This window comes from Parus major, chromosome 1A (assembly GCF_001522545.3).
Source record: "Parus major isolate Abel chromosome 1A, Parus_major1.1, whole genome shotgun sequence".
Lineage (NCBI taxonomy): Eukaryota > Metazoa > Chordata > Aves > Passeriformes > Paridae > Parus > Parus major.
In genome coordinates this window covers 34,674,122-34,689,844 of record NC_031773.1, presented here as the reverse complement: position 1 = coordinate 34,689,844, position 15,723 = coordinate 34,674,122, and the positions used below count along the sequence as shown (strand labels likewise).

Below are 15,723 nucleotides of genomic sequence, written 5' to 3'. Positions count from 1 at the left end.
TTGTTCCCCTATTTATCGGCTGTCTGTCAATCTCTATTCTGTAATTATATTATTTGCTGCAGCCATTTTTCAAAACTGTGCAGTTCCTTTGAGAAACATATTGCTTTAACTTAGTAGCTATTCTCCTCTGCCCTGCTGTGGTGCTTTTATCATAATACTCATCATATGCTGGCAACCACAATCTTCTGCTACCAAAATGGCCCCATTGAAAGGCTAAGATGAATCTTCAGACAACTCCTTAAATTTATTCTTTTTCTCTCTTGCTACTGTTAGCAGAGCAATAAGCTCGTGTTTTGTTATGTTTTTTCTTTTCTGATGCCTCCTTTCTTAATCCTATTGGAAAGACACAGGCAGGTAGCTTTGCAGGGTGACAGCTTTTTTAACACTGAATAATCTACTGCTGTGCATGCTAATAGGTAATGCTAGGTTTGATTAACTAATTTTGCAAATGAATATCTAAGTAAATTACTTTTGCAGACTGTTTCCAGTGATTCTTTCTCTTTAACTGCCTCTTTGAATAGCTTCATACTGATTGTTGCTGCTTATGATAAGAATTCATATAAAACCCTGGGGTATGTATTTCATAGTAAATATATCTGGTATCACCTTACACAAGAAAACCCTCCACCTCACACACATCTTACTTAAAGCTACATAGTCATAGTTTCAAGCTATTTTTTTCCCAGAAGTTTCAAAGCCATATAGGAAAATAATTTCCCTTCATGGCTGGTTTTAAAACACCCTTGGATACTTATGTAACTGGGTATGCCTGTAAAGGATTTTTAAAGATTACAAAGACAGACAGAGATAAATTAATTGCAAACAAACACCAACAAGTCCAAGAACTCTCTGAAAAATCCTGCTTGCTTGTATGGCTACAGAGATCTGATTGTTTTGCTGAGCTAATACAAGACTGCAACTAAAAATGAGAGACTTTTTCTCTTATCTTCTTCTTCTTTTGTATTTGAAAGTAAAATATTCTCTTTTAAACCAAAATATCATGCCATGTACAAATGTGTACAGTGCAAATATTTCACATAATCAGAAAATCCACTATTCTTTCTAAAGTAGTTGTGGTCCTAACCTATACTCTACACTCATCTCATTGTCCATAGATCACTACATACTTAAATATTTGAAATATCAGTTATTTCATATTTCTTAGATGCTTTCCTTTAAAAGATAAACTTCGTACACTATCCATGTCCCTTTGCCTCAGCTGAATAAACCTGTGTCTTGACAGCCTAACTTAACATATTTGCTGTCAAACCACTACAGTGCTGCTGATGCTCAAGGCATCAGCTCTAATATTATCTGCTCTCTGAAACCCTACATGAGCTTCTCCATGTATTCCTGAATTACATTAATTTTCAACACATCTCCTTCCTTACTTCTCAGTCCTTCTGTCTCTAACCTCTCTCACTTCTTTAAATGTTTAGCACCTTCTGCTCTCTTACCCCAACACAGGTTTCATGAATATCTGACAAGATGGTGTTCACTCATCTTTCTTTCTTTAAATCCATCCTTAAAACCCATCTTCTCATCTTCTAGCATAGAATTATCCAACAGTAATTTATCAGGAGTGGGCAGATCCCCTCCACCAACTCATATGCAAAGTCAAATAATTCATTCTGAAGCCCCACAGACATTTTTAAATGACAGCCAGCAGCCTCTTCTTCCTCCTGTAAAAAAAAAAACCTTTGCAAAACAGGGCACAGCAGACAGGGCAGGCAGAAAAGGAAGAGCTGTACTGCCTCTCAGTAGGAGAAATGTGAGACACACATTTCAGCTCCACTTACCGGTTCCTATTGCTAGAAATCCAGTCAGAGATTAACGTTGCAGCCTGCTGGTGACAGTGTTTATTCCCAAAGCTGCAGGCCAACATGATGACTTCCCGACGCAACTCTCTGTCCAAATTAAAAAAACCAATAAGGCTGCATTAACAAATGTGTTTCAATGTCTACAAAAAACTATTCTTATAACAGTGACAGCAAACAGTAGTTGGGCAACATATCAAAGAGAATCTGGCTTTACAAATCGCAGTGTCAGTTTAATGCCTGCAACAACTAAAGAAAGGTCATGGATCAAAACCAGACCCCATTTACACTTAGGCACTCTTCCCAACCTCTGCAGTCACATATGGTGCAAGTTCTCAGAAACCCAGTGGAGTCAGATATTAAGTTAGGGCTTAGTAAACCATGTTGTCCTAACTGAAGAAAGAAAAATTAATCTCACAGCATCTTTCTGCTCTCCCTGCAACCCAGAAAGGAAAAAATGGAAGGGTGACCCAGCTAAGGAATTATGACTGATTTATGCTAAACATGATTAAATTTTAGGAGGGTGCATTTATGTAATTATATTTCACAAATAAATAATTAAAAAGTAAATATAACAGTACTCATGTTGGTATGATGCTTGAACAAGTGATTTGTTTAAATTGTTCGTTGGCCATCCAAGCTTCAGATACATTGATGCCACTTGTCTTAATATATACTCCTGAGGAGAAAAAGAAAAGTATATTTAACGTTAAAAATCATTTATTTTACTTAAAATTGAAATACTGCTGACTAGTAAGGTTCGGTCTTCTCTTTGTACCCTCAAATAATGTCCAGTTCCAAAAATTTAGCAAAGTTACTTATCCACTTATAATCTTCCTTCACTGCTATAGTAAGAAGCAATCTTGATTAGATACCTAGTATAAGACAATATATCGTTATAAAATCCATGAATTTCAAAATTTTATTACATCCTACTTTGAAGTCACAATGCACAGCTGAAAAATTACAAGGGTGTCAATAGCTTAATTTCTACTTTGTGGCCAATCTTGACTAAACTGTGCATGATCACTTTTAAAAGAACACTATTTTAATATCCATAGCCATGGCAAAAACATTATGTGAGTACAGTCAATTAACTTCAGAATATATAACAATGGGGCTGCAAATAAGCTTTGTACACTTAATGACACTGTGCTTTAAGTTTAGGCTCCTGGTGTGCTTAAGGAACAAAATAAGCACAAGGTATATTTTACTGACTTCTGCTTTTTACACAGAGGACACATTTACATATTCTGACCAGTTTTGAAGAAAACCACTGTCATTGTAATCTTCTTCCAGTGGAATTCACCAATTTGAAAAATAGAACTGAGATATACAGAACTGCATAGGAGAGCATCTATTTTATTATTACAGATGCATAGGCATGTATATATGTCAACACAAAAGAAGATTCATACTGCAGCTTTCTCTACCAGATACTTTATTCTTTGACTAAAAAGACTTTTTATTTCCTCTGCTATCACCTCAGCTTTCAAAACTCCCATCAGTAGTGATAAAACATCACCCAGTTGTGAATTTTACTGGTTTTATTTATTAAAATTGTGTTTTCCTTGCACAACCATGTTTAAAAGTTAAATAGCAATGGCAGACTCCTAAGAATTTTTCTTTGTAGTTAACAGCAGACTAAATATGCAAATTATTTCAACTGCATTTTACATTATGGTTTGCATATAGGCATAGTATATGTTCTACAAAAATAATTTTCCATGTCATCAGGTAACTGTGTATATGTGTATGTGTGTGTATCTGTATATCTATATATGTATTAACTTCTACATATATACATACAGTGACTTCTAACTTTCTCCTCTCTGAGCATGGTGTCTGTGGTCACATACATACAAACAAATATACATTTAAGAAGAAAAAAGCATCCTTAGGCATTTCAGGCTTTAAAAACCTCCTTTATTTGAAGGCTTTACAACATTACATAAAGTTACCGTATGCTGGCTGTTGAAAATATGTAGACTACATAAAATTCATAGTGAATAAAAACCCCAAGAGTTTGTAATTGTCATTGGCTCCAGTGAAATCCTGTGTACTTCATAAACCATGCTTCTGTGCAGCTACAGGTAAATGTTAAAATATTTGCCATGTCTATCTTAATTATCTTTTGCAAGCTATTACTGCTATCCCTTTGGACACAATTATGAATGGGCTTTTGACTCAACGGTGATCTAATTCTTGTTAATTAAGGTAACTGCATTGAATTCACCATGGATTTTGGGATGAAATAATGACTACAAATCTTTGCTTTAGTTGCAGGTTCAGTTGTGCCTATATTTGCTGTTCTTGCTGATCTAGGGCACCCACCTAAGTATCACTGTGGGGCTCCTAAAAAGAGAAAATCTGGAAATAGAGTACTTTGACTCTTTTAAGTGAAATACTTTATTTGTCATAACATTTTACATGAGGGATAATTACCTTTCCTTCCCCTAGTCATATATGCCTCAAACAACAGTTATCACTGTTCAAATGCAAATGAACCAAAGCTTGATAATTGCTATGTTTAAATGAAGAGTAATTAGGAAGGAAATTAATATCCCTAGGTCATTTACAGTATCTGACTGGGGAACAGTTCAAATCTTGGCAATAATATGAGAGAGTAAGAGGTGAAAGGAAGAAAGGCAGGAAGAACTGACAGATGGAGAGAGTGAGGGAAAGAAAGGAAGAACTAGAGGAAGAAAGAGAGAAAGACTATCTCTTACATTGAAGATATTGTAGTTTTCTGTACGGTCCAGCAATTTATCTAGAGGATAAAGAGCTCGGCTGGCAGCATGCCAAGGCAGGAAATCTTTTTCCTCTGAAAGATACTTCATAATCTCCAAAGGAATATTCTGAGGCAAATAACCAGCTCTGCACAATAAAAAAAGTTAGTATTAAATAGGTTTTCAGAAGATATTCACAATGGGGCATAAACAACTTCCTATTTTTCCAAAATTAAATTAAAATGCAGAAAAACATGATAAACTCATCCCACTTAAATGACATAAAAATCGACCTTATACACAACCAGCAACTTGCAGTCTCTCCCAACACATAGAAGCATACTGACTTGATGAAGTGAGGTATGAACATACAGGAAAGAAAACCAGATAAGCTATCCCTACTTTGAACAGATTCCTGTGGCTATGAAAGACATGAATGAAAAAGTAACTGCCTTTAAGAAAAAAAAAATAAATAAAAATATCCAAAACAAAAGGAAGGTGTTGATTTGTAAGATAGAAAGTTGAATGCATAGAATCAACAACCGAGGGCATTTTGCTTGAGAAAACATTTCTACTGACCATCAGTAATTGAAAGGAACTAATGCTGAAGAAGAAGCTTTAGTTACAGCTATTGTCCTCATCCTTTTCTCTCTCCTTTAGAGAGAGCCTTGTCTTCTATCCACCTTAAGCCACCTTGGGAGGACTTATCCAGTGACATCACTTTGGTTCAGGATGTTCCAGCACTTTGCACATAAATTATGGAATTTTTTAGGTGTTTATAAATCAACCAGCTAAAATTTTGTCCCGAGACCTCCCCCTTCATGAGAAAAAGCGTAGGGGGGTACAGGTCGGGTTCTGAAATAATAGCATTACACATAAAATGCAATACAGACACAAGCATTTGAAAATTACTTTAAAAAACAAATACAGAAAATGCCAAGCTTTAGCTTTTGCTTTCACTTTCTTTTTCAGAACAGCACTTTTTCTTAACTATCCAGACTGCAAAAACAAAGTGCAACCCTGTGGGTGTGAACTTCCCAGAAACAAATTGTATACTCTTCTCCCAATGCAGTTGTTTAAATCAAAAGGAGTTAACTATCTACCTAGAGAGGAGATAATGGTTCTCTTTTCATGAAACAGTTCAAATCAGCAATGTAGATTCCACACAGTTCAATTTAATAAGCTACAGTATGATATAGATTCATAGACTAGTTTTTCTCCTGTCATTGCAAATGTTCCTTTAATTTCCATCAATGTGGCAGAAATGCAAATATATAGCAAACAAATAACATTACATACATTAGTACAGAAATTAACCATTACATACATGTTAATATAAATTTTTATCTCTGCTGTAGTAACATGTAAAAATTGCCTTGCTGCTTGAAATAGTTTGCTTCCTTGCAACGTGCATCACATCTTGCAACCCTTCATTTTTTACACTCTCTATTGGAAGAATTACACTCTGTTCCCTTCATGTTCTCAGGAAAGAAGTGAGTTCATGTAACAGATTTCAAAAGTATCTATCCCACCCTCCAGTCTGCTTCATGTAATTTTTGTCCACATTTTGTCAGCTCTGTATTCAACCTGGTTCCAGCACATACTCCAGTACTAAAAACAAGATCACTTGGGGAGCCCACTGTGCCAACTGAGGAACTGAGCAGATATGAAATTAAGGAGGTAAAGCTTTTAGAGTAGGCAGTGGACAAAGTCCAATGCATCTGAAGACAGAATGTTACTCCATTTTATAGGTCTTGTTTGCGAGGCAGCAGAATATCATTGAGTTCTACGTCTTAATACTTTGTAAAGAATTCTAAACCTAATTAATGGAGCCAGAAGCATGCTGGACTGACTGCAGTTAAAAATCTTGAAGATAAAGTTAGCAAAGAGGTAAACTGTTTTAAGTTGCATATATGTAATTAGTTTCTAAAAGAATTTGTGATTATTTTTACTGATAATTTGATTGACATGAAAAAGTGTGGAGTTAGGAGCAAGAGGAATAGCTCTAGGAAACATGCTGCTTAAGGAATAAACAAATTAATGTTTATTATAGCTGCACTAATGGACATTTAAGTTCATATTTTGAACTTAAATCTACTTATATTAAGTGCAAAAAGGAAATCAACGCTGCAAGAGAGATCATTTCTTTTTAAGCTTATTTTCTCCATAAAGACACATAAGAAGCAAACTCAGAGATTGATCTCTTATTCCTGGGCTCAGAGCTTCCTGGTGAGTTTCAAAATCATGATTCTTAGATGATGATACTCACTCATCCTGTTCACAACAGCTGTTGCTCTCATCACTCACTGCTTTAGACTTCCAAATTTATCAGACTATGCAATTATGCCTGTCTCACCCCCTGACTCTCACTTTTCCTATCATTTCCCTAAGAGAATTGTGCAACTTACACGAACAGGTTGTGGTAAAGTTAGATTTTTTTCCCTGTTTACTCCCCACCCTTCTTCTCTTTCTGGGTATGACCCTAGAAGAGTTTATGTCCAGTATCATCAGAATCAGCCCCTCAACCACACATCAACCAATCCATCTCAAGAGTTGGGATGGGGATGAAGGGAGATTCTTGGGGATGAAGGCAAATGAAGGATACTTGGGGCTGAAGGGAGATTCTTGTCATTATTATATAAATGACAACGAATTCATCACTTCAGATCATGGTTTAGAGGAAAAGTGGTTATGGCTGCTAGAATTAAACTCTTCTGTCAGCATGTGCTGGGCAGTAAAGGTGCTAAGATGAACTTCTGAGAGAACTTAAGCACAGACATATCTCAAATCCTCTTACAATGGCAGTTAAGACAGGAACTTTCCTGAAGAAAGCATAAGTGCTTCAGGAACATTACCTTGGCAAAATTTTCTTTATATTTTACACTATTTTATTTCATGGATGCCCACAGAAAACCATGATAGCTCTACCCTTGTATCCTAGTTGCTAAGCCATGTTTATGAACTTTTTTACTCCAAATACACTGCCCTCCGAGACTATTTGTAATTAAATAGCTTCTGTAAGTACATTATTGTACTTATATAATTATTAATTGTATTAATTATTATCTATTATCTAAGTACCATTTATTGTACTCATAAGTCAGTACATTTAATGTTTCACCTTTTTGCATAAGGAGTGGCATATAACATGCATGTTATAAATTATTAACTGTATACTACTGTTTTAATACCTTGAGGAGTATTTTCATTCAGGGAAGAAAAGAAAAGAAAAAAAAAAAGAAATATTTTAGTAAGGGTAAGGCCAAACACTAAGGCTGTTAATTTTTTACATTCATAGTTGAGAAAGTAGGATATAAAGAGAAACTCTTACCCTAAACCATAAAAGAGAGAAACCATGAACCATAAAATGTGTAAGAAGTCCTAAAATCCAGATCACAGATCTAGGACCTGTGTGAAGTTTCCTGGAAGGTAGCATGACTACCATAACAAGCAGGTCAGCAGAAGACAGAACCTCAATAAAGCAGCATGACTGCGTGGTGAACTATGTAACTATGCTCTAACATTCTGCATCTTCACAAAGCACAGCTGGTTTCTTAACTTTTGTATTTTAGTACAATCACTCTCTTTTAGTTTACACTAAAAGCTTGTCCAGTGCTAAAAGTGACTTCAAGACTCCTTTTTCCCAGGGAATACTGCATTCAGCAAGATGCACTGGGCTCACTTGAACAGTGGCAAACCAGACAAAGGGTGCTGGCATGATTCTAAGATTCTCTTTCACTAGCCTGGAAGAACTAGGTTCAAAGATGGTTACATAGGACCTGGTCAGCAAAAGCATTTATGGAGTAGGACAATAACCAAAATGAGGAAAGAAGGCAGAACAGAGAAGGAGTTTATTCTGAGTATCTCTGTGAACTCTTGGAAAAACACTGATCTGTGGAAATGCTGAACAGAAATGTTTCACAATTATTATAACAATAAGAAAACTAAAAGCAGCAACCTTCCCATCAAAAGCAAAACTGTAAAATAATTTTCCCTGTCATGTAATTGCCTAGAAATATTTACTCAAAGGTACTACAAAGTGTAAGTTAATATATACTCTACACATGCAGCTTGACTTATTACTCTCTCTTTCAAGAAAGTCACTGGAAGGTCAGTGACAGAAATCCTTATTTTTCTTGTGTCTTTTTAGCCATCAATCATATTGCTATCCTTAAGTCCAGCAAAATTACTATCACATATTGCCTGTCAAAGTCCAAATGCATGAGAGTCAGGGCTAAGAGACAAAGTTCTTTTCTAGCCTAGCCATCTTGGAGAAAAATTGAAATATTGTCTGTCACTAGGGGAAGAACTGATTATGAGCTATATTGAAACCAGGTAACAAGCATAATCACCACAGAAATACCGTGATGTACAATCTTATGCCTAGTCTGAGACACAGTTTTCTCTAGGTATGTCTCCAGTAGCCACCGGAAAATCTTCGCAAGCATGTATCTTCTCCTTAAAAAACTCTGCAGAGAAACCTGGGATAGTTTTGGCAAGTATTGTAACAGATAAAATAGTTAAATCAAACAGCATTGATACATCAACAGTGGCTGAAAGCTTACTGATACTCAGGTAAAACATTTCTCAAGGGCAGGGTTAAAAAGTTTACAAAACTTCATCTAGAGTATCTAGAATTAAAAGAGCCTTACGAATTCATCTAGTGGCTCCCTACCCAAAGCAGATTCGTACCAGTGCCGTTCCTGACAGAAATTTGTTTTGTTTATATAGGCCTCTACCAAGGAACACTACTATTTCAGTACTTCTCTGCCAAGAGGAGATAAGAATATCATAGCTCTGATCTTTTGCCCTGTAAATATTCAGAGAAGAGTACCAACAGATCCACTTCATGATATATATCAGATGATCTGCTGTTTATGTATCTTCAGTATAAACTACAAAAAGCAGATGTGCCTCTTTATAGTATTTCAGATTAGAGAGTTTTGATTCGACATCACGGGTCATGCAGAAAGCAGCCTAGACTTAAAACAGCCTCTACAAGCCCTCTCTAAGCCAACTTTACCCATTATTGAGTTTTGAAACACATGCCTACAAAAGCAAAACTTAACCAAAAAGATCACATTTGAGATGCTTCATTGCTTTATCAATTTTTCTGTAACTCTCCTGATCGATCAGTTTACCACCACGTCAATCACTGAGTAGCCACCACTACACACGAGAGTATGTGTTAAGAAACACAGCACCACATGAGTTTTGTCTTATTATCTATGTTCCTGATTTCACAGTTGCCTGCCAACTGAAGGGGAGAATGGGAGAACAGGAACATGGACTGGCAAAAAGATCTGGTTTAGTTATTAGACAAATTACTTCTAGACAAACATCCTGGTTCAGCAGGTTTTTCATGCCGAAGGAGACCGCTGACGAACTGTATTGAAAACGTGATCTATCATTTTTATGAAAGGACAGATGTGGAAAAAGATTTTCCATTAGTTATATATAACTATTATGTGGTTTATGATATCATATCATATAATATCATAAGCACCAATGCTTAGCAAGGTACTATCCTGCTTACACTGAAGAAGTTGCTGAAGTGGCCACTGCTACAGAGAAAAGAGGCAATGAAAAGAAAAAGGAAGTATTGAACATGGTAATGAAATATCCCTCACAAAGCATTCCCAATATAAACCTCATGGCAGTCAAAAAATAATCTTTAAATTTCATGAGCTTTTAATGAATCAGATAAAAGCAGAAGATCTAGATTATATTATGAAACACCAGTGTGTATTCAACTGCATTCTGACCTTGATTTGTTCTTTTCACTGAGCCACTGAACTTATGGACAGATCCCAGCACATTCATTTTCCCCTTAGGGACAAAGTACCAAATGGTAGTGTAATTGCCAAGGGAAAATTATTACTCTGTTCTGAATTATTTCTATCATAAATCCAGCAGCAGTCAAACAGATTCTGTCACAAAAACGACAGGGTTGCCGTACAGTGATGAGAGTCCCACATACAAGGGCACCATAAATCCTTTAGTCCCACCACCCAACAAAGACATTATAAGTCATGTGTTTAAATCAAAATTAGAAAATCCAAGCTGGCAGCAAACTGGTCTGCATTACAGAAACAATGGAAATGAGGTGATTTACTTGCTGCTGATTTAAAACTCACCCTGTTTCATCAGTTTCTTAGAAATGTGTAAAACATGACTAGCTTTTTTTCTGGGTAATTTTGAAGGGGTAAAACATAGCTCTTCAGAACACAGATGTGCAACTCAGATTAGCATCAGTTCTGTTTCTGTGCATGTGCAATATATGAATAATTAGACTATACTCATTAACTCTTAGAGACAGTTTAAAGTTAGGATTCTTAATAATTGATTCATTCTTTTACCTTACCAGTCAAGTGTGTGGATTAGAATAAATCACAGAGAAACTTGGCACCAATGAACATCCACATAAAACTATATCTGCTTTTTCATTTTTTCAGGACCTATCAAGGACTGGTGACTCCACCAATGTATTCAGGATATTCTTTCCCAGAGTCCTTTAACAGCACTTCCTTGATAGCTGAGTAAAAACATATATGTTGAACCCTGATATGTCAAAAAAGCTTTGGGCAAGGTGTCCCCATACAACTAGAAAATTAACTCTTGTAAAGTCACAGATTTCCCCTTCAACTCCTGCAAGGCTAGAAGTCAACAACTAAAAATTTAGGATGACTGGCATCCATGTTCAACCACAGAAGCTACAGAAAGAATGCTTTATCATAGAAAACTAATGGACCATCTGTAAAAAAGGCCCTGTGATCTCTTTTATCAAAGAATAATTACCTCATCCTTCCCTCCCAGGACTGAACTGACTTTATATAAGGACCGTGTAAGGACTTTATTTTTCTAAGATGCCAAAATGACTTGATGGAGGCATTATGATCTGTACCAGCTATGGACTTCCATATAAACAGGAGAGGAATGCGTATCTGCTCTTTGATGAATACAACAGCAAGTTTTGGCTTACAAGATCATTTTAAAAAATACATTTAGCATTCAATTAGCATTCAATCTCGCCAACATTGAAAGATTCAGATAGTAAGACAGTTTTAAGTGAAGCCTGCTTCTTATTATGTTTTCTTACGTGCAAAATATTTAAGGACTCTTCAAGTGACATTCAACTCCACACAAGAGCATTTGAAGCATCCTACAAAGAATGGTTCGAATTCAATGTAATTATGTGGCTTAAATTATCTAGCACAGTTTTAGAGTTGCCACACAGGCAAAGAATAATATTAATGGGAATTACTCACCTCTCTTGAAAACAGAAGAAAACCCCAAATCTAAACCCCTCTATGCTTGTTAAAAAAACTCCTTCAAACTGTAGTTCACAATCTCTCCCTTCCTCTTCTTCCCCAAATGAAAGAAAAATTATTTAAAAATGAGTAATACATGAAGAAAAGGAATAATCTCAATGCTAAAAATTAAGGCTATGCAATAAGGTATGTAATTTTTTCATCATGAAACCATGATTTTTGAGAAGTACGTAATTCAGAGAGTTAAATTAAGTAAAGAAATTTGAATGTATTTCAGGAGCTAATAGACATCAATTTCAGACGATTCAATTACTGTAAGTGTTATTTATTTTCTTTCTTGTTGATTTTTGTTGGGAAGGGTAGAATGAAACAGCTTTTCTATTCATTAAGTTGTCAACAGGTGATGGTATCTATGAGAGCATGTTTGAGCAGAATCAAAATTGAGTTAGTTTATTATTATGCACAATACTTTTTCATCATTCCCTGTTTGCCTGGTCTAATGTTTATAATTTGCATATCAGTCAGCCAAGTGAAATATGTGTTTAAAAGCTAGAAACTTCATACAGATAGCACAGAATTCCGATCTTGAAAACACACACATACAATCCAAATTATGTTTGCCAGAATATCTATAGAACTGGATATTCCTTTTCTAAAGACAATTCCCAATAAATATATTTATAATAAAAAGATTCTCTGAAATTCTCTTAAACCCTCACCTATTCTCTTATCTCCATTTTGCAGAGAGGAGGAAGACACAAACAATTTAAATGATTTTACTAAGATCACCTAGGAAGGCTACAACAGAAACAGCATCCCAGGTTTCTTCAGTCCCTCTGCCTTAGTCGTAACACAGTCCTTCCTGTCATTTATTGATTTCTGGGTAGAGGAAAACACACTTATAGCCAGACAGGAAGGAGCTAATCTATTACAACATTCCAGCAGACAGAACATACATGGACAAAGACCAGACCTCCTCTAGGCAACAATCCTGGTCAACAGCAATCAAATAATCTCAAAAATTACATCATTTCTGAGAAGCAATGGTGTGGTCAGGTCAAAACAGCAGGCAAAGCAGTGAGCAGACCGTGATAGCAGACTTCTTGCTTTATGATAATGAGGCATCACTATTGTCTTTTACAACTAGAAAAGTTGGTTTATGCCTTCATTTGTATACCCTCTGCTAATGCTATAGGAAAGTCAAGGTGTTTAGGTCAGCGACTTTAGATCAGCTTCTCAGAGTGGCTTGTTTTTGCTACCTTAACCAATGTAGCAGTGTCCTGAGGTGCCTCAAGGAGGCAAAGATTTAGTATGAGATAAGCATGGTTAAAGTGGAGGTGGGGCTGTAAGGCCTGGCTAGTGTGAATTTTGACCTTTTGGTTTGGGGGATAGGCCATGTGAGCCCTGGATGAACTTGCCCCACCCCAGACCCCTCATGGGGGGTGGCCCAAGAGTTCTGATTGTGTTTGAGCCACTGGGGTTTCTACCTTGTGTTCCTAGTGGTCTCTGACCCTGAACTCCACCCTGGTTCTGTCCCTCAAAACCCATCACCCTGCCTCTGTTTGGGGCTCTCTGTCTCTGGATCTGAGTTTGTTCCTATACTGAATAAATGGTTTTATGAACAGAAGCCCATCTCCTTGGTGTCCCATGCTGGCTCCTGGTTACTGTAGCTTCTCTGGACATGATCCTGCAGTTGTGGAATGCAACACAGGAGAAGGATCTTTTGCTCTCCATACTAGACCTGTCAGACCCACAGAAAGGAAAGTAATCAGGTTCTGGGGTAAGAGGTCAAAAAGAGCTGCTTGTTTTGAAAGGACAGCTGGAGGCAGAGATTAGGGCTGATCAGGCAGCTGTGGGGAAGAAAAAGGGCTATGTAAATGAGATTAGGTCCCAGAGAACGGATGTATGCTTGCTATGAGAGAATAGGGCCCCCAAAGAATGCCACAGGTTTTAAGGCTGTACAAAGACTCCCCCCTTCCCCCTGTACACATTCCTCAAGCCATATTTGAAGCTCTTAGCTCTGTTTCCAGTACTTGACATTGCAAAGAAGCTTTCAGCAAGCACCACTCATGAATTCCTCTTCTTATTTAACCTCAAACTCAAGTATTTTTTGAAGCATAATTCAGATCTGGTTCAATTAATGCTCCCAAAACAAATTTCAGAGATTGTTCTCTTCCCCTCTCATTACACAGCAGCCCCTGGCAGCTGCACTGCAACAAAGATACATCCACACCAAGCTGACTTCAGAGACCAGCTTGAACTCTGAGACAAAGACCATGTGGTAAAAATACAATGAGTTAACAACCATTAGCTAAAAATAATTCTGTCACTCCCTTGAAACCAGAGTCAGGTCTTCCTGACAATTTATACTTGGTTTGGCTAAGAACAGAGTTAATGGAGTTTACAGGATAAAACAATTACTGCTATAATTAGTCAGAAGTACCAGAAATAATTTAGGCAAATTTTGCTGGGATGTGACTAGACCAAGACCCTCTCTCTGCACTAAACACTTTGCAGTCAGATCTTGTCAATCAAACAGGGTTGGTTTTTAGTACATGCTGAAGAGTCTTCAACTTCTTCCCTGACTCTCAGCAGATATTTCTATCTTTCAAGATGCTGTCACAGCACCAACACTTCCCTGCAATGTGCTGTATGATTTCCTTTACTGCCTTAGGTATGCAACAAGATCAGCTGCACAAGTGATACATACTAGAGAAGCAGAATTTACTTTTAATGTGCTTAGTTGCAGGAATTGCTTTGATTCCTCTTGTTATGAACACATACAAACGTTAGCTGAAATTCGTTATCTCCACATAAAGCAGATACCAATGCCATGATATGTCACAGAACATAGACACTGATGTGCAGCATATGGAATGAATGATGGCTACCTCAAAATAATTGTAACTTTCCATTTTCTCTAAAAAAAGGCACAGCTACTTTGGCCCATTGAGAGAGTATTTATGTCAAAAGAAACCAAACAACTCTCTAGGAAACCATATCTAAATCAATTTCTAGTGAACCATAACCAAAATTTGCCTGACAGTGAATAGGAGCTACTATGGCATCTGCTAAAATAATTCAGATGAGGCCTCATTTATTAAAACAGTAAATCTATACCACTATTAATCAAGCGTGATACAAAGTATTGATCTAATACTCACTCCTTTAGCTGGTACTCAGAGGCACTAATTAAGGGAGCTGCATAACACATCTCGTTTTTCTCTGAGTTGAACTATTAGAAAATGCAATCAGGAGTAAAGATGAAGGCTACAATAAAACTGCAGTTTACAAATTTAAATGGAGCGTGTATGACTCACTCTGAATAGCCCAACAAAACAAACTCAGCAACCCTGAATGTGGCTGTTGAAATTTTGAAGCATTTTGAATTACATTAATTGCGCTGAAAATTTCTGTCTTTGTCACCTACTGATTATCCATACCCAGCGTTTCACATGGGCCCTCAAATGCCTTGACTTCTCCCAACATTACACTAAACAGGACTTGAAGTAACACAAACAAGTGTAACATGGAACCAGTTAACCCACTTATGTTGGAAAATCTCAAATGTTACAAGAAATTAAATCAATTTCTGTGAAGGGAGACAGCAATGATCATTCCAACTCCATAGTTTAGTTTTGCTTTGCATGTATTTCTACCAGACATTTGAAGAAAACTTTTTTCCAATTCAGCAGCAATAATTCTGGATTTTATATGGAAGCAGATGAACTACAGGCTTAGTTATGAGACAACTTTCCGTTTCCAGATACAAGAACAGCTAATCATTTGGTGGGATGGTGCTGCCTCAGGTAGCTGAATGGATAAAATGTTTTTTGCCTCAGTGTCAAGACTCCACAGCCAGGAATTAATTTTTTTTAAGAAACAGTAAAATAGCGGGTTCTAAAT

General features: G+C 36.7%; 1 protein-coding gene across 1 annotated transcript in view; it reads right to left on the bottom strand.

Annotated features, from left to right (window-relative positions):
* Positions 1–15,723, bottom strand: part of TRHDE (thyrotropin releasing hormone degrading enzyme) — a 211,945-nt gene that overhangs the window by 27,821 nt on the left and 168,401 nt on the right. Inside the window, exons 13-15 of the mRNA XM_015628042.3 lie at positions 4,547–4,694; positions 2,399–2,496; positions 1,800–1,907 (exon numbers count right to left, since the gene is read on the bottom strand). Coding sequence (XP_015483528.1) covers positions 1,800–1,907; positions 2,399–2,496; positions 4,547–4,694 — 354 coding nt within the window. The remainder of the gene's footprint in view (positions 1–1,799; positions 1,908–2,398; positions 2,497–4,546; positions 4,695–15,723) is intronic.